This window comes from Ranitomeya variabilis, chromosome 6 (genome assembly GCF_051348905.1).
Source record: "Ranitomeya variabilis isolate aRanVar5 chromosome 6, aRanVar5.hap1, whole genome shotgun sequence".
Lineage (NCBI taxonomy): Eukaryota > Metazoa > Chordata > Amphibia > Anura > Dendrobatidae > Ranitomeya > Ranitomeya variabilis.
The window spans coordinates 413,855,692-413,883,590 of NC_135237.1; the positions used below are offsets into that span (position 1 = coordinate 413,855,692).

Genomic DNA, 27,899 nt, shown 5'->3' on the forward strand with positions numbered 1-27,899 from the left:
CCAGAGACTCTCTACAGGATGGCAGCCAAAACCTCATGGCTCTATCTCGAGAGATACAGATTTTACATTCTTCAGGATATCATCTTAGGGGACCATGTACCCAACTGAAAAGAATACAGATCTGCTACATTGTCACTGAACCTTGGATACATTTGGGGTAGTCGGGATTTGGACCCACTGGTCATCTTAGCCCCATGGATATGTTTGTGAAAGCCAGGACTGGGACCCACCATTCACCAGGCTCCATGGAGGTGTTTGGGGAAGCCAGGTTGTGACCCTCAGGTCATCTGGCCTTGTACCTCAATGGACTGTCATTTTCCTAAGCTTGTCATTACCTCCTCTCTGTGTGCACGCCACAGGTGGGGTAGTGGGCCCTGGAAGCTCTGAAATAACAGCTGCTCTTATCATGGAGAGTAAGCGGAAGGGTGAGACTGTTTTTGCACCATCTTGTGCATTTTGCTGGGACTGTTCTAGGTGTTATTTGCCTTTTTTTTGTGGTTCAATAAAGTATTGCCACACTGTTTTACCTTCACCCTGTGTTGTCTGAGTAGTATTACTCCCATGAGGAAAGGAGAGCGCGTGTTCGGTGGGATGTGCTTCAGTTCATGTGGTTTTGGCTAGCGGACTGGAGCACCCCCTGACCCCTGTATCTCCACAGTGTTCATTCAGTTTTTATAATTACCATTTTTGCTTGTTTATTTTGTTTGCATGTTAAAAAAATATTTATCTTTTCATAATCATCAAGTTTTATCATGTATTTTGCTAATTAAATCTACATGTAAGTAGGGGGCAGACATACCCAATGAATGTCAGTGTGCCATCGAGTCTAGTACTTAGTAAAAAGTCACAGAGAAAAATGCAGAGATGTTTACCTGCTGAAGCCTCCAACCAAATGCACTATCAGGGTGCTGCGGACACAATTAATGATGGCAAAAACACAGGTGCAAAAAATACCGATGAAACAACCACTTTCAATCCAGTGTTGGCTGTTTGGCATTAGTGCACAAAAAGATAAGCGATAATAGTCTGTATGTGGCGTTGTTCACACAGGCAATGCAAAGCATCTGGTTTACAGCCTATTACTGACGCACATATATGTGGGCCGCCCAGTGCCACAAAATGCATGCTATGTGAACAGAGGCCAACAGTGAGCTTTTATTCTATGTTTAGCGTTAGGACTGGCAAAATGTAAGGACCCTTGACGCGGGTTGCCAGCTTACGTATTGAGGCCCCAATATAAACTAATACCTTACATACATTGGTATGTGTTTTTTTTTTGCACTTTATCTTGCAGGGTGTGGTCGGACCAAGATGGCTCTGTAAACTGTTGGCCTCTGTTCATTATAGCATGCATTTTGTGGCACTAGGTGGCCCGCATACAGTATATGTGCGTCAGTAATAGGCTGTAAACCGATGCTTTGCATTGCCTGTGTGAACAATCCCACATACAGACTATTATCGCTTATCTTTTTGTGCAGTAATGCCAAACAGCCAACACTGGATTGAAAGTGATTGTTTCATCGGTATTTTTTGCACCTGTGTTTTTGCCATCATTAATTGTGTTCGCAGCACCCTGCTAGTGCATTTGGTTGGAGGCTTTAGCAGGTAAACATCTCTGCATTTTTCTCTGTGACTTTTTTCAATTTTTTGGAGGATCTTTAAGTCCTCTTTCTGTGTCGGTGAGCTTTTATTCTAGTACTTAGTAAACTGTATAATGATTCCTTGACAAGAAAATAAAGAATAAGAACAGTTCAATGTGGCTTTATTTACAGTCATGCAATATTGACACACTTTTACTTTTAACATTGCACAACTTTAGAACTTTTCCAAAAATATATACAGTGGCATTGAAAAGTTTGTGCACCCCTGGTCAAAATTACTGTTATTGTGAAGAGTTAATCTCTAAAAGACCTAAAGTTAAAGATGACACATTTCCTTTGTATTTTAGGCAAAAATATATATATTTTTATCATTTACAGCTCTGGCATAAATTAAGAGACCACTGTAAAATTTTCAGTTTGTCTGCTTCTTCTCTTTATAGGTATATTTTTGATTAAAATGTAAATTGTTCTTTTATTCTATAAACTACTGACAACATGTCTCCAAAGTTCCAAGCAATACATTTTGTATTTATTTTCTGAAAATGAGAAATGGACAAAATAACAAAAAAGCATTGCTTGCAGACCTCAAAAAATGCAAAAAAAACCCCAACAAGTTGATAATCATTTAGAAACAACAATACTAATGTTTTAACTCAGGAAGAGTTCAGAAATCAATATTTTGTGGAATAACCATGATTTTTAATCACAGCTTTCATGCGTCTTGGCTTGCTTTCCACCAGTCTTTCACACTGCTTTTGGGTGACCTCATGCCACTCCTGATACAAAAATTTAAGCAGTTCTTCTTTGTTTGATGGCTTGTGACTATCCATCTTCCTCTTGATTGCATTCCAGAGGTTTTCAGTGTGGTTCAGGTCTGGAGATTGGGCTGGCCATAACCGAGATTTAATGTAGTGGACCTTTATCCACACCTTGATTGTGTGTGGCATTGCGCATTGTTCTGCTGGAAAAACCAATCCTCAGAGTTGGGGAACATTGCCTGAGCAAACGGAATCAACTGTTTTTCTAGGATAACCTTGTATGCTGCTTGACTCATATGTCCTTCGCAAAGAACAACCTACCCAATTCCAGCCTTGCTGAAGCATCCCCAGATCATCACCGATCCGCCACCAAATTTCACAGTGGGTGCAAGACACTGTGGCTTGTACGCCTCTCCAGGTCTCCGCCTAACCATTAGACGACCAGGTGTTGATCTGGGGATGCTTCAGCAAGGCTGGAATTGGGCAGGTTAATCTTTGCGAAGGACGTATGAATCAAGCCGCATATAAGGTTATTCTGGAAAAACACAGCAACAATAATTGGGACAGTCCTAATTCTAATATCTAAAACCTTACGGTTAGTCAAGTGACATTCATGTAGATAAGGGCTGAGACAGACTGGACCCAAGTAATGGAAACACAGCCGAGGGAAACCACATGAATAATGCCCAGTTCAAGATAAAAGGCAGGCCACACCCTTATATGCACATGATTCAAGCAGATAGAAAAAAACTGGGATATGAACTGGTATGAACTGGTATGAACTGGGATATAAATTGGTGTAAATGCAGCGTGTAAGCGCATGTTCACACTAGCCACTGAACAGAAAAAACAAGGACAGAAACATAATGATTAAATACCCTGCAGTAAATAAATAAATGGCATAGTGCATGAAAATAATATATGGCATTTAGTTAACATGTTTTTTGATAAACAAAAATGCGAAAGCCTGTGTTACTATCCTTACATTTTTATAACATTTGAGGTCTATCAAGCTTATATTTGTGCCACCTGAGTGTGGCTGGGAAAAAATAGTTTGAGCTGTTGCATGAGGTATCAGTGCACACAGCAAATAAGGCTTACACCTCTCCCTTACCCACCTTATCTTAATTGAAACTTCAATGCAAAGCTCTACATGCTGACCCAGACCCTGATACCTCATGCATGGCCCATGACTGACTGCTCCTGTGCCATTATACAATTTATATTGTGAGTGAATTGATCACCAGTCAACTACATGTGTTACTCTCCTTAATTTTTTCTACCAATAGTAGCCTACTAAAGTGATGTATGTGGCACCTGAGTGTGGCTGAGCTAAAATCCAGTTTGAGCTGTTGCATGAGGCATCAGGGCCCCCAGCAAAGAAGACTTACATTGGTCCCTCACGAACCTCATCTTAATTTAAACCTAAATTAAAACATTTTAATTCTGGCCCAGACCCTGATACCTCATACATAGCTTATGGCTGACTGCTTCAGTGCCATTCTAAAATTTCTACTGTGGGTGAATTGATCAGGCAAATACCTGAGTTATTCTCCTTACATTTTTGCAACATATGTGGTCTACCAAGCTGCTATTTGTGCAACCTGAGTGTGGCTGAGCAAAAAAGTAGTTTGAGCTTTTGCATGAGGTCTCAGGGCTCCCAGCAAAGCAGGCTGGGAGTAATGATATCTTTCAGAAATGAGTACAATTGAAGCTCTGATCGATGGGTCACAGCAAAATCAGCAGCTTGATCAGGTCATGTGATCATGCTGCTGTGACTCGCTGGCGCTGCAGAGGCACACATTGGTGGTAAGTAGGGTTGAACGACTTTTATTTTTATAGGATCGGGTCGGGTTTCACAAAACCTGACTTTCTCAAAAGTTGGGTCGAGTGAAATCGGCCGATCCTATAAAAAAGTCGGGGTCGGGGTCGGCCGAAACACGAAACCCAATGCAGTGCAATGGGATACTATGGTTCCCAGGGTCTGAAGGAGAGGAAACTCTCCTTCAGGCCCTGGGATCCATATTTAAGTGTAAAATAAAGAATTTAAATAAAAAATATTTATATACTCACCTCTCCGACGCAGCCTGGACATCGCCGCTGGTAACCAGCATCTTCCGTTCCTAAGAATGGCGCTTGAAAGACCTTTCGATGACGTCACGGCTTGTGATTGGTCGCAGCCGCCCACGTGACCGCTCAGCGACCAATCACAGAGCCGTGACGTAATTTTCAGGTCCTAAATTCCTCATTCTAGGAATTTAGGACATGAGAATTACGTCACGGCTTTTGATTGGTCGCTGAGCGGTCACGTGGGCCGCCGCGACCAATCACAAGCCGTGACGTCATCGAAAGGTCCTTCACGCGCTCATTCTTAAGAAGGAAGGCTGCTGGAAAGAAGCCGAGGGTGAGTATATTCCTATTAGGTATATACTCACCCTCGGACGCGCCCTGCTTCTTTCCGGCAGCCTTCCTTCTTAAGAATGAGCGCGTGAAGGACCTTTCGATGACGTCACGGCTTGTGATTGGTCGCGGCGGCCCACGTGACCGCTCAGCGACCAATCAAAAGCCGTGACGTAATTCTCATGTCCTAAATTCCTAGAATGAGGAATTTAGGACCTGAAAATTACGTCACAGCTTTGTGATTGGTCGCTGAGCGGTCACGTGGGCGGCCGCGACCAATCACAAGCCGTGACGTCATCGAAAGGTCTTTCAAGCGCCATTCTTAGGAACGGAAGATGCCGGTTACCAGCGGCGATGTCCAGGCTGCGTCGGAGAGGTGAGTATATCAATATTTTTTATTTTAATTCTGTATTTTACACTTAAATGTGGATTCCGATACCGATTTCCGATATCGCAAACATATCGGAACTCGGTATCGGAATTCCGATACCAGATTCAGAAGATCGCCGACCTCATGGCCGACCCCACACAGGGGGGCGACTTCTGAAAATGGCCGACCCGTTTCGCTCAACCCTAGTGGTAAGTACTTCAGTGAAGCTGAAGACACTGAAGATTTAGTGTGGTGATGGGAGTAATTAGTATGTGTGGGGAAATTTAGTGTGGGGATGGGGTATTTAATGTGTTTGGTGAAATTTAGTGGGGGTATGGGGGTATTTAATATTTTAATATGTATGGAGAGATTTGATGTGGGTTTGGGGATATTTACTATGTGTGGGGAGATTTGGTGTGAGGATTGGGAGATTTAGTGTTGGGATGGGGTATTTAATGTGTGGGGAAATTGTGTCTGGGGATGGAGGTATTTAATGTGTGTGCAGGTTTTTAGTGTGGGGATGGAGGAATTTAATGTGTGTGGAGGTATTTATTGTGGGTATGGGGGGCATTTATTGTGTGTGGGGAGCTTTAGTGTGGGGATGGAGATATTTAGTGTGTAGGAAGATTTAGTGTGGGGAGGGTTGGGAGAGATTTAGTGTAAAGGGAGGAGGAAGATTTGAGGACAGAGTTTGGGGAGCAAGAAGGGACAGGTACAGGCACAATATGGGGAGCTGGTGAAATTTGAAGACCCAAAATGAGGAGCAAGGAGGGAAATGGGGGCATGTATGAGGAAACAGTTTGGGGGATGGGTGCAAACACAGTATGATGAGTGGGTGGATGAGTGCGGACATAATATGAGGGGCAAGGGGGATGGGTTCAGACAAAGTATGGTAAGTAGGGGGATGCTTGCGAATGCAGTATGGGGAGCAAAGGGGGAATGTAAGCGGACATAGTATGAGTAGCGAGGGGAGAAATGTAGGTGGACACAGTATTTCGGAGTGAGGGTGATGGGATGTGTGCAGACACAGTATGGGGAGTCGGGGGGATATATGAGCAGGCAGTATAGATAGTGATCGGGTAAATATATGAGGAGGCAGTCTGATGAACAGGGGGCCTGCAAGAGGAAACAGTATACGGAGGGAGGGGAAAATGTGAGGAGACTATTGAGGGAAATAGTGTGAGGAGACATTATGAGGGAGAAAAGTGTGAGTGGGCACAGAATACAGACTGAGTAGTAGGGGGATAGCATGGAGTGACAGTGTAAGAGCACAGCCAGGAGGGGACAGTATGCCAAGGAGGGGAGTGTGATGTGTGGGCACAGTATAGAAGCTGGGCCCTATAGGGGGACACAGTGTGAGAGAAATGTTTTAGGAGGGGGTCGTTATGGAAAGGAGAGGGCAGTGTGGAGCGTATGTACCATAATAGGAAGAGTTTTGGGTCATATTTTGTGCAGGGATATAGTAAGGGGCAAATATTTATTCAGGGGCTCAGAGCCGGACAGATATTTTTATTCAGGAACATTATAATGACACTGCTATCTTTAAAGGCATCATGTGGGAATGTGCTGCACAAGACCAGAGAAGATTAAAGTCTGCAGAGATGAACTGTGGATGAGAAAAGTCATCATGGCGTCTGGACAAGGTGAAGAAGAAAAGAAAGGGACGACTCCAATCAGAGGCAACGCCATCTATCCAGGTACCTGGATGGAATTTTTTTTTGTGATGCTGATGTTTTTGTTTGTGTTAGGAGCATTAACCCCTTAACGACCGCCGATACGCCTTTTAACAGCGGCCGCTAAGGGTACTTAAACCACAGCTGTGGATAAAGTGAATAGCGCCCCCCAGAGTCGAATTTTCTCTGGGGTCTCGGTTACCGGGGGTAGCCAAGACCCCAGAGAACATGATTCGGGGGTTTTTTACCGACCCCCGAGTTGCGATCGCCGGTAATTAACCGTTTACCGGCGATCGCAAAAAACACCAAAAACGCTATGTGCCATTACATTTCTCTGTCCTCCGATGTGATCGCACATCAGAGGACAGAGAAATGGGGTCCCCGATCACCCCCGATACTCACCTGTCTCCCCGGTGCTCCTCGTGGCTCCCAATGGGCGCCGCCATCTTCTTTCGGCAAAAAAAATGGCGGACGCATGCGCAGTGCGCCCGCCGGCCGGCACCCGGGAGATCTTTGGGGTCTCGGCTGCCTGGGGTAGCTGAGACCCCAAAGAACATGATCGGTGTTGGTTTTTACCGACCCCTGTTTTGCGATTGCCGGTAATTAACTGTTTACAGGCGACCGCAAAAAAAAAAAGCGATGTGTAATTCTCTGTCCTCTGATGTGATCGCACATCAGAGGACAGAGAAATAGGGGGATTTGGGGACCCTATCATACTTACCGGTGTCCCTGGGTCCTCCGGCGTCCCCTCCTGCCCGCCGGCTTCTTCATCCAGGGACAAAATGGCGGGCGCATGCGCAGTGCGCCTGCTCTCTGCTGCCATCTGCCGGCCGGCAGAAGAGAGAGGAGTTGGGGCTAAAATTAGGGTTAGGGTTAGGGTTAGGGCTAGGGTTAGGGTTAGGGCTAGGGTTAGGGCTAGGGTTAGGGTTAGGGCTAGGGTTAGGGTTAAGGCTAGGGTTAGGGCTAAATTTAGGATTAGGGTTGGGGCTAAAACTAGGGTTAGGGCTGGGGCTAAATTTAGGGCTAGGGTTAGGTTGGGGCTAAAGTTAGGGCTAGAGTTAGAGTTGGGGCTAAATATAGGGTTAGGGTTGGGGCTAAAGTTAGGGTTAGGGTTGGGGCTAAAGTTAGGGCTAGGGTTGGGGCTAAAGTTAGGGCTAGGGTTGGGGCTAAAGTTAGGGCTAGGGTTGCGGCTAAAGTTAGGGTTAGAGTTGGGATTAGGGTTTGGATTAGGGTTGGCATTAGGGTTACGTTTGGGATTACGGTTAGGTTTGGGATTAGGGTTAAGGTTAGGGTTGGGATTAGGGGTGTATTGGGATTAGGGTTAGGTTTGAGGTTAGGGTTGAGATTAGGATTAGGGGTGTGTTGGATTTAGGGTTCTGATTAGGGTTATGGTTGTTTTGGGGTTAGGGTTGTGATTATCCTTAGTGTTGTGATTAGGATTATGGATCGGGTTGGCATTAGGGTTAGAGGTGTGTTGGGGTTAGGGTTGGAGTTAGATTAGGGGGGTTTCCACTGTTTAGGTACATCAGGGGTTCTCTAAACGCCACAGCCAATTTTGCGCTCAAAAAGTCAAATGGTGCTCCCTCCCTTCCGAGCTCTGCCGTGCACCGCATCTCTGCTTCAGGAAAATGGCCGCCGCGATCTCCATCTGCGCACGCGCGGCATCCCGCGGCCATTTTCCTGAAGCCCCGGGCAGCAGAGCGCTCCATCTGCGCACGCGCGGCCACAGGAAGATGGCCGCCCCCACCGATCACCAGGGGAATAGCGCAGATCGCGCTCTTTTCCCTCCCCTGTGCAGTGGATTCTGGACTTGGGCATGCGCAAACCACTACGCCACCAACGGAAAAATAAGCAAGATCTGGGGGAAGACACCACGCCCATCTGACCAGACCATCCTGATTGACAGGCGAAAACGGCTACTTTGGTAACGTATTTCGGCAGCATAGGTGGGGAATCGGGGTCCACAAAATACACTATTGTAATGCGCAGCTCAGGCCCTATTTAACAGTATTTTTATCTCATATGGAAAAAACGGGGTGACAGGTTCCCTTTAAGTACCAAATTGGCTCTGTCACTAAGGGGTTAAACTGGTTGTTCAAGTTTGTGATGAATCTGCAGTCATTATGAATGACTGCAGACTTCTGAATTCTCACAGTGCGCACTGCATGATATCAGGATTCTTGGGTGCTGGTGATTTGCATACATGTAGTCACATGTCCTCGCTCATAGAAAATGAACTGAGTGATGCCGTACACGTCTGTTCAGAATATAGTCAGAAGTATACAAATCTTATACTTGTGCTGACAAGACAATCCACTCTTGCCATGTGCAAGGGAGAATCCTAAACATGTGCAGTGCATACGAGAATGTGAGAATTTAGAAGCTTGCAGTCACATAGAGTGACTGCAGACTTTCATGGACAAGCCCCTGAATTATAAAATGAAGCCCTGTAGCATGCAAATTCGAACAGCGTGTAACATACTTACTGTCAGGATTCAGCTCTGCTTGCAGGTTCCATCAGTTATCACATAGCCACTTCACTCATATGCGATTTTCATACTTATGGTCATGTGACGACAAGCTTCTCTTTATGCTTCTGCTTTTCACTGAAAATTGGGAGAATTAGGGAGAGCAGCTTATCAGTACATGACTATGTGTGCAAATTACATATGTGCTTGAGGGGGGCAAACTGAATTCTTGCCCGGGGTGCCAGAAAACCAAGATACACCTCTGCTAAAGGCTTATAATGGCCTGCCTCTAATAATCATCATCTGTCGCCAATGACACAGGCTCAGCTTCTGATGCCATGCTGTCAAAGACAGGATATCCAATGTCCTTCGACATACCACAATCCTTCGACATGCAACATTAAAACACAGGATATACTTAACCTTTTTGTTACAAAGCTATTAGGGATGAGCGAGTGTGCTAGTTACTCGAGATTTCCGAGCATGCTCCGGTGTTCTCTGAGAATCTTGGGTGTGCTCGTAGATTATGTTTGTGTCACCACAGCTGCATGATTTGCTGCTGTTAGACAACCTGAACACATGCAGGGATTGCCTGTTCGTTAGGGAATCCTCACATGTATTCAGGCTGTCTAGCAGCCACAAATCATGCAGCTGTGGAGAAAAAAAACATAATCTACGAGCACGTCCGAAATACTCGGAGATCACCCGAGCATGCTCGGAAATCTCGAGTAACAAGCACGCTCGCTCATCACTAAAAATTATACAGGGTGGCCATTTATATGGATATACCTAAATAAAATGGAATGGTTGGTGATATCAACTTCCTGTTTGTGGCACATTAGTATATGGGAGGGGGAACTTTTCAAGATGGGTTGTGAACATGGCGGCCATTTTGAAGTCTGCCATTTTGGATCCAACTTTATTTTTTTCAATGGGAAGAGGGTCATGTGACACATCAAACTTATTGAAAATTTCACAAGAAAAACAATGGTGTGCTTGGTTTTAACGTAACTTTATTGTTTCATGAGATATTTACAAGTTTACGACCATTTATAAAATGTGTTCAAACTGCTTCACATTGTGTTGGATTGTCAATGCAACCCTCTTCTCCCACTCTTGACACACTGATAGCAACACCGCAGAAGAAATGCTAGCACAGGCTTCCAGTATCAGTTGTTTCAGATGCTGCACATCTCGTATCTTCACAGCATAGACAATTGCCTTCAGATGACCCCAAAGATAAAAGTCTAACGGGGTCAGAGTGGGAGACCTTGGTGGCCATTCAATTGGCCCATGATGACCAATCCACTTTCCAGGAAACTGATCATGTAGGAATGCTCAGACCTGACAACCAAGATGGTGCACCACCACATTATGGGTGTCAGGTCCGAGCCCTCTATATCTGGGACAGATTTTTGATGATTATTTTGTGAATAATTTTGGAGGGTTGTTTAAAAGTGAATGTATTACACAAATTTGATAATAGTGATGTAAATAAAAATGGACTTAGATTAAAATATAGCTGTAGGTTAGGCTATCAATTGTATCTTCCCTGGGTAATTTGAATCCATCACTGAACAGAGGCAGCCCCTCTTATGGGAGATCAACAACACAGATCAGTTGATAACTATGGGTCCAGGTCCCTACCTGGCAAATAACTGATTTTTCAAGGGATATCGATTGTCAGCTGCATCAAAAATATATTATGCCCCTGCACCTACTTAGATAAATGTTTGTCCATGTGACACAAAAGGGCATATGGAAAAGTATTTTTTCACGAGACAAGAAAACAAAAAAACAGCACAACTCTATCGATGAGTGCTTTTCAGAGTGAGCTAATTGTTTTCTAAATATGAAATGTGAAAAATAAAATATATCATTCTGCTGAAATATATTAGCTCACTAATTGTTGTTTGCCTCTAGAGAGCAATATTTTTGCTCTGAATACCAAATTATATTGCTATCTTTATTAAGAAAGCAGCATGTCAGTCTTATTGCAGACAGTTTTTAATTATTCAGATTTCATGTTAGAGTATACAAAGCTCTTCCATCAGGTAGATAATGGCTAAAATGCACCAAAATTGTCAACGGTGTAAAGGCTCCCATACTATTCGAAGTAAAATCACATGTTGATTTCAGTAGGAACAATCTAATGTGTAAGGACTCTTACTAATTTATTTCTAGAATGATTCAACTAATCTGTGTGTTTTATTAATCCCTCCAGGGCTGCTGGTCTTTGTGCAGCGCTGATGTTTCTCTATGGTTTTGCAGCCCTTGGGACCCCCAGAGTCCTGCAAGCTGTGGGATTCCAATGCAGAGGGATAGTGCTGACCTGCGAAATCATAATGACATGATTGGCTCAGATCTCGATGATGTTAACCCTGCGTTATCTTCTAGATGCTTCTACCAATAGTGATCAAGACATTTAAAAGTTTGTGAGAGGGAGAGGGTCTATACACTCTGCACCCCATCTTGACTGAAACCCCCCCAGAAATTTAGTAATTTTTGCAAATTTATTGAAAAAGAAAAACTGAAATATCACATGGTGATAAGTATTCAGACCCTTTGCTCAGTATTGAGTAGAAGCACCCTTTTTCAGCTTGTACAGCAATGAGTCTTCTTGGGAATGATGCAACAAGTTTTTCATGCCTGGATCCTCTGCCATTATTCTTTGCAGACCCTCTGGTTGAATGGTGAACGTTGGTAGACAACCATTTTCAGGTCTCTCCAGAGATGCTCAATTGGGTTTTGTTAGGGCTCTGCCTGGGCCAGTCAAGAATGGTCACAGAGTTGTTCTGAAGCCACTCCTTTGTTATTTTAGCTGTGTGCTTTGGGTGATTGTCTTGTTAGAAGGTGAACCTTCGGCCAAGTCTGAGGTCCAGAGCATTCTGGAAGAGGTTTTCATCCAGGATATCTCTGTACTTGGCCGCATTTATGTTTCCTTCAATGACAACCAGTCATCCTGTCCCTGCAGCTGAAAAACACCCCATAGCATGATGCTGCCACCACCATGTTTCACTGTTGGGATTGTATTGGGCAGGTGATGAGCAGTGCCTGGTTTTCTCCACACATGCAGCTTAGAATTATCACCAAAAGGTCTATCTTCATCTCATCAGACCAGAGAATCTTATTTCTCATAGTCTGAAAGTCCTTCATGTGTCTTTTAGCATACTCTATGCAAGCTTTCATATGTTTTGCACTAAGGAGAGGCTTACGTCAGGCAACTCTGTCATAAAGACCCAACTGGTGGAGAGCTGCAATGATATTTTACTTTGTAGAACTTTCTCCTATCTCCCTACTGCAACTCTGGAGCTCAGCTACAGTGATCTTGGGGTTATTCTTTACCTCTCTCACCAAGGCTCTCTTCCCACAATTGCTCAGTTTGGTTGGACGGCCAGGTCTAGTAAGACATCTGGTGGTCCCAAACTTCTTCCATTTAAGAACTATGGAGGCCACAGTGCTCTTAGGAGCCTTGGGTACTGCAGAAATTCTGTTGTAACCTTGGCCAGAGCTGTACTTTGCCACAATTCTGTCTCTAAGCTCCTTGGCCAGTCCCTTTGACCTCATGATTCTCATTTGGTCTTACATGCACTGTGTGCTGTGAGGTCTTATACAGACAGGTGTGTGCCTTTCCAAATCAAGTCCTATCAGTTTAATTAAACACAGCTGGACTCCAATGAAGAAGTAAAACCATCTCAAGGAGGATCACAAGGAAATGGACAGCATGTGATTTAAATATCAGTGTCTGAGCAAAGTGACTGAATACTTATCACCATGTGATATTTCAGTTTTTCTTTTTTCTTAAATTTGCAAAAATTACTACATTTCTGGGATTTTTTTTCAGTCAAGATGGGGTGCACAGTGTACATCAATGTGAAAAAAATGAACCTTTTTGGATTTACCAAATGGCTGCAATAAAACAAAGAGTGAAAAATTTAAAGGGGTCTGAATACTTTCCGTACCCACTGTCCATGGTATTGCCGCATCCAAAATGACCCAATCTATAAAACTGTCACAGTGGTTAACCCATTCAAGGATCACTGTAAGTAAAAAAATATATAAAATAGTGGCAAAAAACTGTTTTTACCTCATACCGTTGAACAAAAAGTGAGATAAAGTGCAATCAAAAAGATAAATGTAAATATAACTGGAATGACTGAAAACGTCATCTTGTTCCGCAAAAAACAAGCCACCATACTCGTACAACTCCGTCAGCAGACAAATAAAAAAGTTATAGCTCTCAGAATATAGTGTTGCAAAAACAATTGTTTTCTTTATAAAATAATTTTTATTGTTTAAAACAGGCAAAACATTAATGATATAAATGTGCCACCACTATATACGGACGTGAAGAATAAAGCTGCCTTATCACTTTTATCACAAAGTGAATGGCATTAAAAAAACTCTCAAAAAATAATTTCTGAATTGCTGTTTTTTGTTTATTGCTGTAATTGCACCAACCCAAAGAGTAAATCTGTCTAATCACTTATACCGCACGAGGCACAGTATAAAAAATAAATACAACTAATTCTTGACCTGCTGTTAATGTGTTCATTCTGCCTCCCAAAGATTGCAGTAAGGCTCGGCTTACATTTATCCTAAGCTCCTGACAGAAGATTCCCTATAATGAGGCAGATGAAGTCACTTTGCACTTTGTGCAGCGTATGATCCGATGGTGTCCGTGTAAGCATTCATAAAAGTGAGGTCAATCAAAGTTTTGTGCACCTCTGAAAAGGAAGTGGAGTCCAGGGTAATGTTGCTGTCTCATTATGATGAATTGATCCCTCAGGGGTTTCATCTGAATCAAGTCATTTAGAAATTTAGATGGAGACCCTAATCTAAGTGCTCAGTGTAGAGCACAGGATAAATGTGACCCAAAATGTTATGTAAAATGTTCCCAATAAAAGTTTCAATTCAATCCACAAAAAGTCCCCACTCAGGTCCATCATCTGTCAATAGAAATATAGGGGATTTCCATGTTACTGGTAGTACAAAGGCACTGGAAAAGTCTTAGAAACCCCCAAACAAAAATATAAAATCCAGCAAATTCACTTAAATCCAAATGCCCTTTCCCTTCTGAGCCCAAGTGTGCCTAAACCAGATTTAGCAACCACATGTTTTGCGCCTTTGAAGCGATGATAGCCTGCTTAATTAAGGTGGTGCCTGTCTCCAGAAGCAAGAACTAGGCACTATAACATACCAGGCATTACAATACACTGGGCTTTACAATGGCAAATAGTGTTCCTTCTCTCCCAAGTCTCGCAGTACTGTACAGTCACATATGGGAAATTGATATGAACAGCTGACATTGTGTGACAAATTTTGGTGCCATTTTTATACATTTCCCCCCTTGTGAGAATGTAAAATCTGAGGCTAGAACTAATCTTTTTGTGGTAAAAATATAATTATTTTCTCTTCACTGCCCAATGGTATAAAATTCTGTGACACACCTGTGGTGTAAATACGATCACTGCACCCTTAGTTGAATTATTTGAGAGGTGTAGTTTGTGAAATGGTGTCACTTGTGAGTGGTTCTGCTGTTCTTATGGGGTATTGGCATACTCATGAGAAATTTGCTTATCAAATTATACTATTCGTTTTCTCCGATTTTCACTTACAAACTTGGGGCCAAAGCAGCATTTTAATGGAAAAAATAGTAATATTTCATTTATTCAGCCTAAAATTATATATTTCTGGAAATCATCTGAGGGATAAACATACTCACTACTCTAGTCTATTTTCTCCTACTACCCTTGTGAAGATAAAAAATTTGAGACTAAAGCAACATTTTTGTAGGAAAATGTGATTTATCTATTTTCATGGCTCAATGTTCTAAAATTCTGAGAAACACCTGTGGTTCAAGATGATCACTGCACCTCTAGATAAATTCCTTGAAGAGTTTAGTTTCTGAAATGAGGTCACTTGTGGGGGTGTTTCCAGTGTTTAGGCACATCAAAAGTTCTGCAACATGAAATGGGGTCTGCTATCTATTCCAGCCAGTTTTGAGTTAAAAAAGGCAAATGGTGCTCCCTCCCTGCTGTGCACCCAAACAGCAGTTTTTTTCCATTCACATGTGGGGTATCACAGAAATTGCACAACAAATTGTATAGTCCTGTTATCCTTGTGAAGATCCCAAATTTGGGACTAAAGTAACATTTTTGTGTGAAAAAGTAAAATTTTTATTTTTTCCTTCCATATTGCTTTAATTCCTGTGAAGCACCTGGAGGTAAATTTTTTATTTTTTCCTTCCATATTGCTTTAATTCCTGTGAAGCACCTGGAGGGTTAATAAACTTATTGAATGTGGTATTCAGCACTTCGAGAGGTGCCATTTTTAAAATGGTATCACTTTTGGGTATTTTCTGTCACATAAGCCCCTCAAAGTCACTTCAAATGTGATGTGGTCCCTGAAAAAAAAATTGGTTTTATAAATTTTGTTAGAAAAATGAGAAATTGCTGATAAACTTTTAACTCTTCTAACTCCCTAACAAAAATTATGTTGCTGAAAAGTAGACATGTAGTAAATGTTATTTATAAACTATTTTGTGTGATATAATTATCTGGTTTAACCCCTTTCTGACATCTGACGTACTATCCCGTCGAGGTGACCTGGGACTTAATTCCCAGGGAAGGGATAGTACGTCATGTGCGAACAGCCGCGCTCACAGGGAGGGGGCTCCCTGCATGCTTCCCTGAGACCCTCGGAACAACGCGATGTGATCTTTTTGTTCCCAGCATCTCCTTCGTCCTCCTCCCTGGAGGTGGAGGTGGCAAGCCTCCTGCGCTGCCTGTCAGATCGCTGATATGACACAGTGCTTTGCAAAGTGTCAGATAAGTGATCTGACACTATACAATGATGTCCCACTCTGGGACAAAGTAAAAAAGTAAAAAAAAAAATATTAACATGTGTAAAAAAAATTAAAAATTCCTAAATAAAGGAAAAAAAGTATTGTTCCAATAAATACATTTCTCTATGTAAATAAAAAAAAAAAACAATAAAAGTACACATATTTAATATTGCCGTGTCCGTAACAACCCGACCTATAAAACTGTCCCACTAATTAACCCCTTCAGTAAACACCGTAAAAAAATAAATAAAAAACGAGGCAAAAAGCAATGCTTTATCATCATACCTCGGAACAAAAAGTGGAATAACACGCGATCAAAAAGACGGATATAAATAAACATGGTACTATTGAAAATGTCATCTTGTCCCGCAAATAATGAAATATAAAATAGTTTTTATTGTATAAAAGCGCCAAAACATAAAAAAATATATAAATGATGTATCGCTGTAATCGTACTGACCCAAAGAATAAAACTGTTTTATCAGTTTTACCAAATGCAGAACGGTATAAACATCCCCCCAAAAAAATCATGAATTGCTGTTTTTTGTTCATTATGCTTAACAAAAATCGAAATAAAAAGCGATCAAAAAATTTAATGTGCCCAAAAATGGTACTAATAAAAACGTCAACTCGTCCCGCAAAAAACAAGACCTCACATGACTCTGTGGACCAAAATATGGAAAAATTATAGCTCTCAAAATGTGGTAACACAAAAACTATTTTTTACAATAAAAAGCTTCTTTTAGTGTGTGACAGCTGCCAAACATAAAAACCCGCTATAAAAACCCGCTATAAATAGTAAATCAAACTCCCCTTTATCACCGCCTTAGTTAGGGAAAAATAATAAAATTCAAAAAATGTATTTATTTCAATTTTCCCATTAGGGTTAGGGCTAAAGTTAGGGTTAGGGCTACAGTTAGGGTTAGGGCTAAAGATAGGGTTAGGGTTGGGGCTAAAGTTAGGGATTAGTGTTAGGGCTAATGTTAGGGTTAGGGTTGGGGCTAAAGTTAGGGTTAGGGTTTGGATTACATTTATAGTTGGGATTAGGGTTGGGATTAGGGTTAGAGGTGTGTCAGGGTTAGGGGTGTGGTTAGGGTTATGGTTGGGTTTATTGTTAGGGATGTGTTGGAGTTAGGGGTGTGGTTAGGGTTGGGATTAGGGTTAGGGGTGTTGGGGTTAGGGGTGTGGCTAGGGTTGGTATTAGGGTTAGGGGCGTGTTCATGTAAGGGGTGTGGTTAGGGTTATAGTTAGGGTTGGGATTAGGGTTAGGGGTGCTTTGAAGTTACGGTTGGAGTTAGAATTGAGGAGTATCCACTGTTTAGGCACATCAGGGGCTCTCCAAATGCGACATGGCGTCCGATCTCAATTCCAGCCAATTCTGCGTTGAAAAAGTAAAACAGTGCTCCTTCCCTTCCAAGCTCTCCCGTACACCCAAACAGGGGTTTACCCCAACATATGGGGTATCAGCGTACTCAGAACAAATTGTACAACAACTTTTGAGGTCCAATTTCTCCTGTTACCCTTGGGAAAATACAAAACTCTCCTCTCCTTCAGACCCTGGGAACCATACGCACCGCACATGCCTGGGAACTTATAGGAACTTCTGATTCCGATTTCCGATATCACAAAAATATCGGAACTCGGTATCGGAACTCCGATACAGCGAATATCGGCCGATACCCGATATTTGCAGTATCGGAATGCTCAACACTAAACGTGACGCCCGCAGAACATTCCATCTAAGTCTGTATTCCAAACGGCGCTCCTTCCCTTCTGAACTCTGCCATGCGCCCAAACGGTGGTTTCCCCCACATATGGGGTATCAGTGTACTCAGGACAAATTGGACAACAACTTTTGAGGTCCAATTTCTCCTGTTACCCTTGGGAAAATACAAAACTGGGGGCTAAAAAATCATTTTTGTGGAAAAAAAATGATTTTTATTTTCACGGCTTTGCGTTATAAACTGTAGTGAAACACTTGGGGGTTCAAAGTTCTTACAACACATCTAGTTAAGTTCCTTGGTGAGTCTAGTTTCCAATATGGGGTCACTTGTGGGGGGTTTCTACTGTTAAGGTACATCAAGGGCTCTGCAAATGCAACGTGACGCGCGCAGACCATTCCATCTAAGTCTGCATTCCAAACGGCGCTCCTTCCCTTCCGAACTCTGCTATGCGCCCAAACGATGGTTTCCCCCATATATGGGGTATCAGTGTACTCAGGACAAATTGGACAACAACTTTTGAGTCCAATTTCTCCTGTTACCCTTGGGAAAATACAAAACTGGGGGCTAAAAAATCATTTTTGTGGAAAAAAAAGGATTTTTTATTTTCACGGCTCTGCGTTATAAACTGTAGTGAAACACTTGGGGGTTCAAAATTCTCACAGCACATCTAGATAAGTTCCTTATGGGTCTACTTTCCAAAATGGTGTCACTTGTGGGGAGTTTCCACTGTTTAGGCACATCAGGGGCTCCCCAAACCCGACATGGTGTCCTATCTCAATTCCAGTCAATTTTGCATTGAAAAGTCAAACAGCGCTCCTTCCCTTCCGAGCTCTGCCATGCGCCCAAACAGTGGTTTACCCCCACATATGGGGTATCAGCGTACTCAGGACAAACTGCATAACAACTTCTGGGGTCTAATTTCTTCTTGGCCCGGTCATTAACATGCAAACCACCCTTGGGGGTTAAGGGCTTAAGGACATAAAAACTAAAAGTTTTAAAATTGTGAAATTTTTAATTTTTACAAAATTCCAATATTTTTTACAAATAAATGTGAAAATAGTGACCTAATTTTACTACTAGTAACATGAAGTACTATATCACAAAAAACAGTCATAGAATCACTGGGACCTGTTGAAGCGTTCCTGGGCTTTTACCACATAAAGTGACACTGGTCAGATTTGAAAAAAATGGCCTGGTCAGGAATGTGAAAACAGGCTCTGGTGCAAAAGGATTATCTGCAGATTCACTTCAACTGACTGAATGCAAGGCGTCCAATTTTTTTATGAGACATGTCCCAATTTGAACCTCAAAATTGGATTAGAATAAGAAATGTGCTGAGTTTCATGCATTTCTTTCTCAGGTATATGATTTTAATGGATTTCTGAATATATCCATTTTACTCAATCAATAGGTCCATGTGCTCTCCTTTAAAAAAAAAATTGGCAGCACAAAAACATTTGAAACAGGTGCGTGAATGTTGCCTAAGGGACCCAACAGGATGCACATTGTAAATAACTCATTTTGGGGGGCTTTTCTAAAAGTAAGGAATGCTACCAAAAATAGACAATCCCCTTTTTGAAGGAACGTGACAGCTTCCCCAAGCCCCCAAACCACCACCATGTACTTACTGCTACCATTACACCTTTTCTGCTAAGCCCATTTTGTTGTCTCATTGAGTTGTTCATGTGCCAGAAGTAGCTGTTATAACTGTGGTAGCCATATGCTAATTAGTGGGTATACCCGCCTCTGACAATGCACCAAAGTCTGGCTGTACGCAGTAAGCCGGGTGCAAGCTAGGTTCATTGGCATGTCATGCCCAGGAAGACGGTAGTGACGGAGAGCTCAGACAGCTGTTTCTGCCGCCTCTGCTAATCTTGCAGGTGGCTGTGTCCTTTATCACTGCAGTCTCCCTGAACAATCACATTGCTCCAATGAAGCAGGGGTGCGCATACATAGTCAGGAAGGCATAGAAATTTGAAAAGAGTTGGTAGTGGTCCCGATTTTGCAAATTATTTTACTAACACCCCCCAGGGGAATGATAGCATGATTAGTGGGACGATTAGTCTGGGGAAAACAATGACCATATGAATATTCCCCCAACGATTCTGATAACACCATAAGGTAAGGTAATAAAATGGGCTTGTTAGGAAGGGAATAAGGGTAGCAATAAATACATGGTGGTAGTTTGGAAGGTAAGAGGAAGCTGTCAGATTCTGTTTCATTTCAAACTCAGAGATCATTCTGCTAATTTGCTGTAGCTTTGGGAATCACTGGTTTCTTTAATCAAATGGAACTAAACTGAAAAGCTATTTGCATCATTTCATGTATATTTGATGTTTTTCTTTTATTCTCTATTTTTTAATTTGAATATTTTTGTCCTAGGAGATAAACTTGGAAAAGGCCCGGAAGAAGTAAAATTACAAAATGCCAGTAAACAGATTGTAGAAACTGTAATTTTGCAAGCAGTCCAGCAAATATCTGAAGAGGACAAGAAAAAAGAAAACAAACAAGATAGAAGTGTGGGTCAAACCCTAACAACAAGAAGAGTTCATCATGAAAAGAAGTAAATGAGCATGACTACCACTTGGCATTAGAGAATTTTGCCTTTTCCTTAGTTACAGAACCACTGGCAGAGTAATTGTATTCTCCAGCAAACCAAAGCGTTATTTGAATGTCATAGTTAAAAGCAGAACTCTACTGTGAAACATTTCTCCTTGTGTATATACAGAACACAACTCCCTGATGACTTTGTGCCTCTTGAAATCTTCAGAAAGAAATGAAATATCTTCAGTGTCAAGATCATGAGTTCTAGTTTGATATGGAAGACTTTCCTATCAATTGTCTGTTATACTACAAATTTAAGATATTGTGGAGTCAAATCTGAGTGCTAAAATTATAGATTTGTCATTTAAGTAATTTATTTCAAACACTGTGAATAATTTAGACAATCAAAAAATGTCTACTTTTATATATATATATATATATATATATATATATGTATATATATATATATAGCTAATTATGAACATTTTTTTCTTCTATGATTGATTTCATTAGCCCATAGCTCAAAGTAGAACAAAGCCTCATGTCAAGTTTTATCCCAAAATCTTTGAAAAAGTATTTAGCACAGGGAAAAGGATGTTTAATGAGGACTATGCCTTTTCTTCATGTAATTGGCTTATTAATAAATAAAGGCTTTAAATGACAATTCTTTGAAATTTAATTGCACAGTCATTTTAATTTTTTTCTTTTCTAACAAGTTTTGCATTCATTTTTAGAGAAATAGTCAAAGGGCTTTTCATATAACCTCCACAAACTAGCATAAATGTTGGATAAGCAGGGCTTCCACCTTTGGTGCCAAAACTACTGTTAAAACAGTTCCAATCAAACAGTGCCTAATGATGAGAATCATGCAGCAGAGGTGAGACCCATTTATCAGACATTTATGACTGTACGAGATGGTGGCCCGATTCTAACGTATCGGGTATTCTAGAATATGTAGGTAGTATATAGCACAGGCTACGTACTATATTGCACAGTGACGTAGTATATAACACAACCGACGTATATAATATAGCTATGTAGTATATAACAGAGCCACGTAGTATATAACATAGCCACGTAGTGTATTGCACAGGTATGTAGCATATTGGTCAGCCACGTGGTATATAGCAGAGCCACGTAGTATATAACATAGCTACGTAGTATATTGTAGAGCCACGTAGTATATTGCACAGCCACGTAGTATATAACAGTCACGTAGTGTGTTGCACAGCTACATAGTGTATTGCACAGCTATGTAGTATATTGGTCAGCGACGTAGTATATAGCAGAGCCACGCAGTATATAACATAGCTACGTAGTATATTGTAGAGGCACGTAGTATATTGCATAGCTACGTAGTATATTGCACAGCCACGTAGTATATTGCACAGTCGACGTAGTATATAACAGAACCGACACAGCCACATAGTATATTGCACAGCTACGTAGGATATAACACAGAGCACATAGTATATTGCACAGCCACGCAGTATATTGCACAGCCACGTTGTATATTGCACAGTCACGTTGTATATTTCCCAGCTACATAGTATATAGCACAAAGATGTAGTATATAACAGAGCCCACGCAGTATGTAACACAGCCCACGTAGTATATAGCAATGTGGGCACTATACGCGTGGTTAAAAAAGACTTAAAATAAAAAATAAACATATACTCACCTTCTGAAGGCCCCTTGAAGTCCTGGCGCCTGTGTGCAGTGCACGCGGCAGCTTCCGGTGCCAGGGTTGGTATGAGCGCAGGACCTATGATGACGTCACGGTCACATGACCGTGACGTCATGGCAGGTCCTTCTCGCATAGCATCCTTGGCACCAGAACCTGCCGCTTGCACCGCCGAGGACAGAACGTGGCGTCGGAAGGTGAAAATAACCTTTTTTTATTATTATTATTTGTAACATTAGATCTTTTTACTATTGATGCTGCATACGCAGCATTAATAGTAAAAAGTTGGTCACACAGGGTTAATAGCTGCGTTAACGGAGTGCGTTACACCGCAGTCTGTTAATTCTGGCATTAACCCTGTGTGAGCGCTCAGCGCTGACTGCAGGGCAGTAAAGCAGCGGCCATTTCACTGCCAGACTATGGCCGTCGCTGATTGGTCATGGCAATGGTCGTGGGCGTTTTGCCACGACCAATCAGCGACTTGGATTTCCATGATAGACAGAGGCCGCGACCAATGAATATCCGTGACAGACAGACAGAAAGACAGACAGAAAGACAGACAGACGGAAGTGAACCTTAGACAATTATATAGTAGATAAGTTATACCTATCTAACATGGGAAATCCCTTTTCCATATACATGATTATAGGGTTTATCCAGGGCTATTTATTTTACTTTGGACTTAAGTACTAGCCCATTGCCAAGCTTCACCGCCATAGAGCCGACATATACTGCTCCTGCTGGTAATTGAGTGGCTTCTTCTGATGTCACGTCAACAGAATACCTTGTCTTCTACTCTGCTCTGCTGACAGGGTGTGACTGTCAACATCATGCTGACTACCTGCTGCCTATCAATCAGAATGACGTTTGCAGTCATGCCCTGTCAACAGAGCAACCCAAAAGAGGAAGCATTGCTCTATTGATGTGGAGCAGTTGAATCACTGGCAGGAGAGTTCAATGACCTCTAAATCCTGGCACCTTGTAGAACAGGCAGGTAGTTAGCAGCTAACTATCAGTTAGTTCTTTGGCGCATAGTTAAAAAAATAGTGCTGGATAAACCCTTTATTCCTTTTTCATTTTGGCGTAGATTTTGAGCACTGGTAACATGAAGTTACAATGCTCTTACTGGAAAAAGTTTGAGAAGACTGGTGGTATAACAAAGTATTTACAAAACAAAATTTAGCATTTAAAAAAGTTTTTGTTTGCAGAACTAATGGGGATTGTATTTCCAATTTCACTCTTTTAAATATATTACTTTTTCCGATGAAGCAGGCTACAAGTAAAATATATATATATACCTGAATGTTCTAGTGATCTGTTTTGATACTCTCACATATATATCAGATGGTGATTTTTACTCTTAATAAATATGGAAGTGTGGCACCCCAGAGTCCGGTTGCCATGGTGACATTGCCCCCTCTGTAGGCTGATGTCATGTCTGAAAGCAGGAAGAGGTCCCCATGCCAGCATGCATCACAATTCCTGCTCCAGGCCAGAGGGGGGAGCTCTAGACCCGACTTCTGGGGAGCTGCTCTCTCTGGTCGGGAGGAGAAGTCAGAGTAGTCTGTTAGTGAGTTAGTGTGAAGAGAGGAGAGAGAGAGGAAGCAGAGACAAGGACTCTGGGGAATTGCAGCTCCGTCAGAGCTGACCCCGGAGCGGAGCGCTGACAAGAAGGACGCCAGAGTCCTTTGCTGTGCAGGTGCTGTGTGCCCCGACAGCCAAATCTGGAAGGCAGGGGACTGTAAGCTCCCTGGCAACACTGAACACCCGGAGGCACCACAGCAGACCAAGAGCCCGGGGCTGCCAGTAAAAAGGCAGTGTCTGTGATAGGCTTGCACTGTCTCCCATACAGGACAAAGCCAACATGCAGGAGAGGGCCGCAGCTTAGCTACAGGCAGCAGGGACCCGAAAAGGGAGTGCAGCAGGAAGGCCTCCAACCCCACCTGGTAAGGTGGACCCCCTGAATGCTTCAAGGCTAGCCGGATTCTTTCTGTCATCGGTAACTGGTCCCCCTGGAATGCATATTCATCTGCCAAGAAGTAAATGTAAAGAAAACTGTATTTTTCTGCGTCCCTTGCATATTCTCCACACCCAAACGTTTACCACCACCTGAATCGCCTGTTATATCTGCCCTGGGGCCCCGCTCTACCCGTGGGGAGCTGTACCATCATTGCTGCGTCACCATCAGCCCCAGAGGACCTGAACCGCAGCGTCGGCCATCCCTTGCCGAACACCACCTTTGGCGTCACAAATCAATCCCATATAACGTTCACCTCTTGCATTTTTAGTTTCAATAGGTTTTTATTTTCCGACATGCAAACAGAATCAAGAAAATTTTTTGCATAACCAGTTCCCACGCAGGGTAGGTTATGCGTATGCAGCGCCCCAGAGTCCTGGTCGTTGCAGTACTGTTGCTCCGCCACTAAGGGGGGCTACGGTACGTCTGATGGCACTGAAGGAGTTCACCTGACCAGGTATCACAGACACCAATACACTTCATAGTCTGGCCTCCAGGGGGAGCTAAGGGTGCTATGTATTAGGCCACTCCTCACAATCTGGTAAAACTGGGAGTTAGATAGGAAGTTAGACAGAAAGCTGACTGGGTTGGAACCAGGCAACATCCTGTGGCAGAGGGTGTTGCAGGGGAAGATTCAGGGGGGTCCCTGTCAGGGGTGGGATCCTGACAGAGGCCTAGCGAACAGAAAGAACGTTACGGGACCGCGCCTGCACTTCATTGCGGTGGTACCCCAAGAAAGGACAAGAAGCGAGGTTTATTGTGAAGAGTGAGAAACGAGATCAAAGCAACAAGGAGAAAACACCAGTAGGAGTCGTGCTGTAAGATCGAGGCAACATCCTACTGAGGCGCGTAGCCGGTGGCCGGAAACGCCGAGGAAGTACTGGCTCCAAGCCTTACTTCAAACCAACGGCAGGACAGTCAGTTATAGGCGGGCTGTCTCACCTAAATCACCTAAGCAGACATAGGGGCAACAGTGGGAGAGGGGCGACTCTAGGGTCCCAGAAAACTCCAGGCCTACCCGTCATATGGGTGCATCCTAGCCATATCATCTGGGGGACGGAGAAGAACATCAGAATCAGTTGTGAGGGAACATCAGAAACAGACACAACAGTTGTGAGGACTATCCCGTGGTGCTGAGCAGGGAAGGACTACAACACACAAGCGCTAGAAGGAAGGCACAGATTTCCACCTGCAAAGGGAACTCTGGAGGTGCCATTGGACCGGCCGGTCTCAGACAGCCCTGTTAACCGTACTCTGGATTGAGGATCCTGAAGCCTTCAGTAAAGAGGTAAAGAGACTGCAACCCTGTGTCCTCGTTATTTATTGCTACCTGCACCGCACACCACCATCTATCACTCTCAAAATTTACTGGACGCCCCTTGGCAGGGCCACGGACCGGGTCTAGCCACCGTGACAATCCCAGAACCGAGACAGAGAGACCCAGTACCGGGTACCCCTCGGCCCTGCGACAGTGGGGGCGCTCCACATAGATAATATAAAACTAGAACAACTGTAACAACGTAAACAATGACAAAATAAGACGTAGACAAGGGGATAAAGAAACAAGGGGGAAGTGGGGGAGTAACTGAGAGATCCAATCATCGTGGTGCAGTGATGGGAACAAATGGGGTGGGGGGAAGAGTCTGAGGAATTCTATTGAGGCATATGTATTCAGGTCCTCACAGAGATAATGTTAAAACTTGGCCAAGATTGATATTAGGGTCTCTTTCAATCCAGGGTTTCCAGGTCTGGTAGAAGATGTCCCATGAGTCATTCCTTGTAGCCTGTATTCGTTCATATAGCATAAAGGTGTTCATCTTGTCCATAACTATTGATATTGAGAGGAAAGAAGCTTTCCAACTCGTCGCGATGTGTAGTTTCGTAGCCATACAAAGCTGGTTGACCAGGTTATGAAATTTGTTGTAGAAATCAGGATATTTAGCTCCTAAGAGGAATACAGTTGGATCAAGTTGGATCTTTTTCACCAGAGACTCTACCCCTGATGAAGACGCTGGAGTAGCGTCGATACGCGTGGGGTTCAGGGCTTTCTTTTTCCTGAGGGACAGGACTGGGTAACTTACCTCCATAACTGCTATGGAACTACATCTATGTATTTCTTGCATAGACTGACACTTATCCATGCCTTAGGACATTGGATCTTGATTCCTTGTATGGCGTGTGTGTGCATATGTTTATTTAAACAACTAATACATTGTAGTATTGCAGTATATTTATTTCCCTGATTATTTTTCTACAGGGGTCTGCTCCTACTTATTTACCATCTGTTTGCACACATGCCACTTTGGACAAGATAGGATCCATGATATATCTTCTCCTGATATTAGGCTGGAGTACATGTTATTTGTCATAGTACTCAGGGGGTCAGTTGGCAGCAAACAATAGGATTTATGTAGTCTTATATTTAGCACTTTCTGGCAATTTTTCCTGTTCTACATACGTTGTGAAGTATTAGCTTCCTTTTTCCCCTCGGGTTAAATTCTTTATGGTCTATTTTGCCATATCATTGTTTTAAATGTTTTTAAATGTATGTCTTGCCTGGCTCTGTTTGTGGTTAATGACTTTTGTATAATAAAATTGATTATTTAAGGTTGATCCCATTGGTTTGCATATCTTCTCTCTCTGTTCAAAAGCCTTCTCTATGTCGAGTGCCAGTAACAGGAGGGATTGCTTGTGGTAATTTGCTGAGTGTATTAGGTTGAGGTTTCTCCTAATGTTATCGGGGCCTTGCCTTTTAGGAATAAATTCCACTTGGTCCTGGTGGACCAAAGCGGGTAATATTTTATTGAGCCTGGCTGTGATGATGGACGTAAATATTTTTAGTTCCACATTCAGTAATGAAGTGGGCCTATAGTTTTTGGGATATAGGTGGTCTTTCTTTGGTTTCGGAATTACTGTCACATGGGCAGTATAGAATTCAGGTGGCATTTGGGTCCCACTCAACAAACCATTACAGAAGTTTTGAACATGAGGTATAAGTATATCGTCACATTTTTTGTAATACAGTTATATGAAAAAGTTTGGGCACCCCTATTAATCTTAAGCTTAATGTTTTATAAAAATTGTTTTTTTTGCAACAACTATTTCAGTTTTATATATCTAATAACTGTTGGACACAGTAATGTTTCTGCCTTGAAATGAGGTTTATTGTACTAACAGAAAGTGTGCAATCTGCATTCAAACAAAATTTCACAGGTGCATAAGTATGGGCACCTCACCAGAAAAGTGACATTAATATTTAGTAGATCCTCCTTTTGCAAAAATAACAGCCTCTAGTTGCTTCCTGTAGCTTTTAATGAGTTCCTGGATCGTGGATGAAGGTATTTTTGACCATTCCTCTTTACAAAACAATTCCAGTTCAGTTAAGTTTGATGGTCGCCGAGCATGAACAGCCCTCTTCAAATGATCCCACGGATGTTCAATGATATTCAGGTCTGGGGACTGGGATGGCCATTCCAGAACAGTGTAATTGTTCCTATGCATGAATGCCTCAGTAGATTTGGAGCAGTGTTTTGGATCATTGTCTTGCTGAAAGATCCATCCCCTGCGTAACTTCAACTTTGTCACTGATTCATGAACATTATTGTCAAGAATCTGCTGATACTGAGAGGAATCCATGCGTCCCTCAACTTTAACAAGATTCCCGGTGCCGGCATTGGCTGCACAGCCCCAAAGCATGATGGAACCTCCACCAAATTTTACTGTGGGTAGCAAGTGTTTTTCTTGGAATGCTGTGTTTTTTTGCCGCAATGCTTAACGCCTTTTTGTATGACCAAACAACTCAATCTTGGTTTC

The 27,899-nt window shown here is 42.5% G+C and overlaps 1 protein-coding gene across 2 annotated transcripts in view; it reads left to right on the forward strand.

Annotated features, from left to right (window-relative positions):
- The window catches only part of AKAIN1 (A-kinase anchor inhibitor 1), a 44,280-nt gene extending 23,239 nt beyond the window's left edge, over positions 1-21,041 (forward strand). Inside the window, exons 2-3 of one of the 2 annotated variants that reach the window (XM_077267693.1) lie at positions 6,678-6,826; positions 20,224-21,041. In XM_077267693.1, coding sequence (XP_077123808.1) covers positions 6,691-6,826; positions 20,224-20,408 — 321 coding nt within the window. In that variant the 5' untranslated portion in view covers positions 6,678-6,690 and the 3' untranslated portion in view covers positions 20,409-21,041. The remainder of the gene's footprint in view (positions 1-6,677; positions 6,827-20,223) is intronic. The other variant, XM_077267694.1, reaches the window with a different exon arrangement.
- Positions 21,042-27,899: the final 6,858 nt, after the last annotated feature.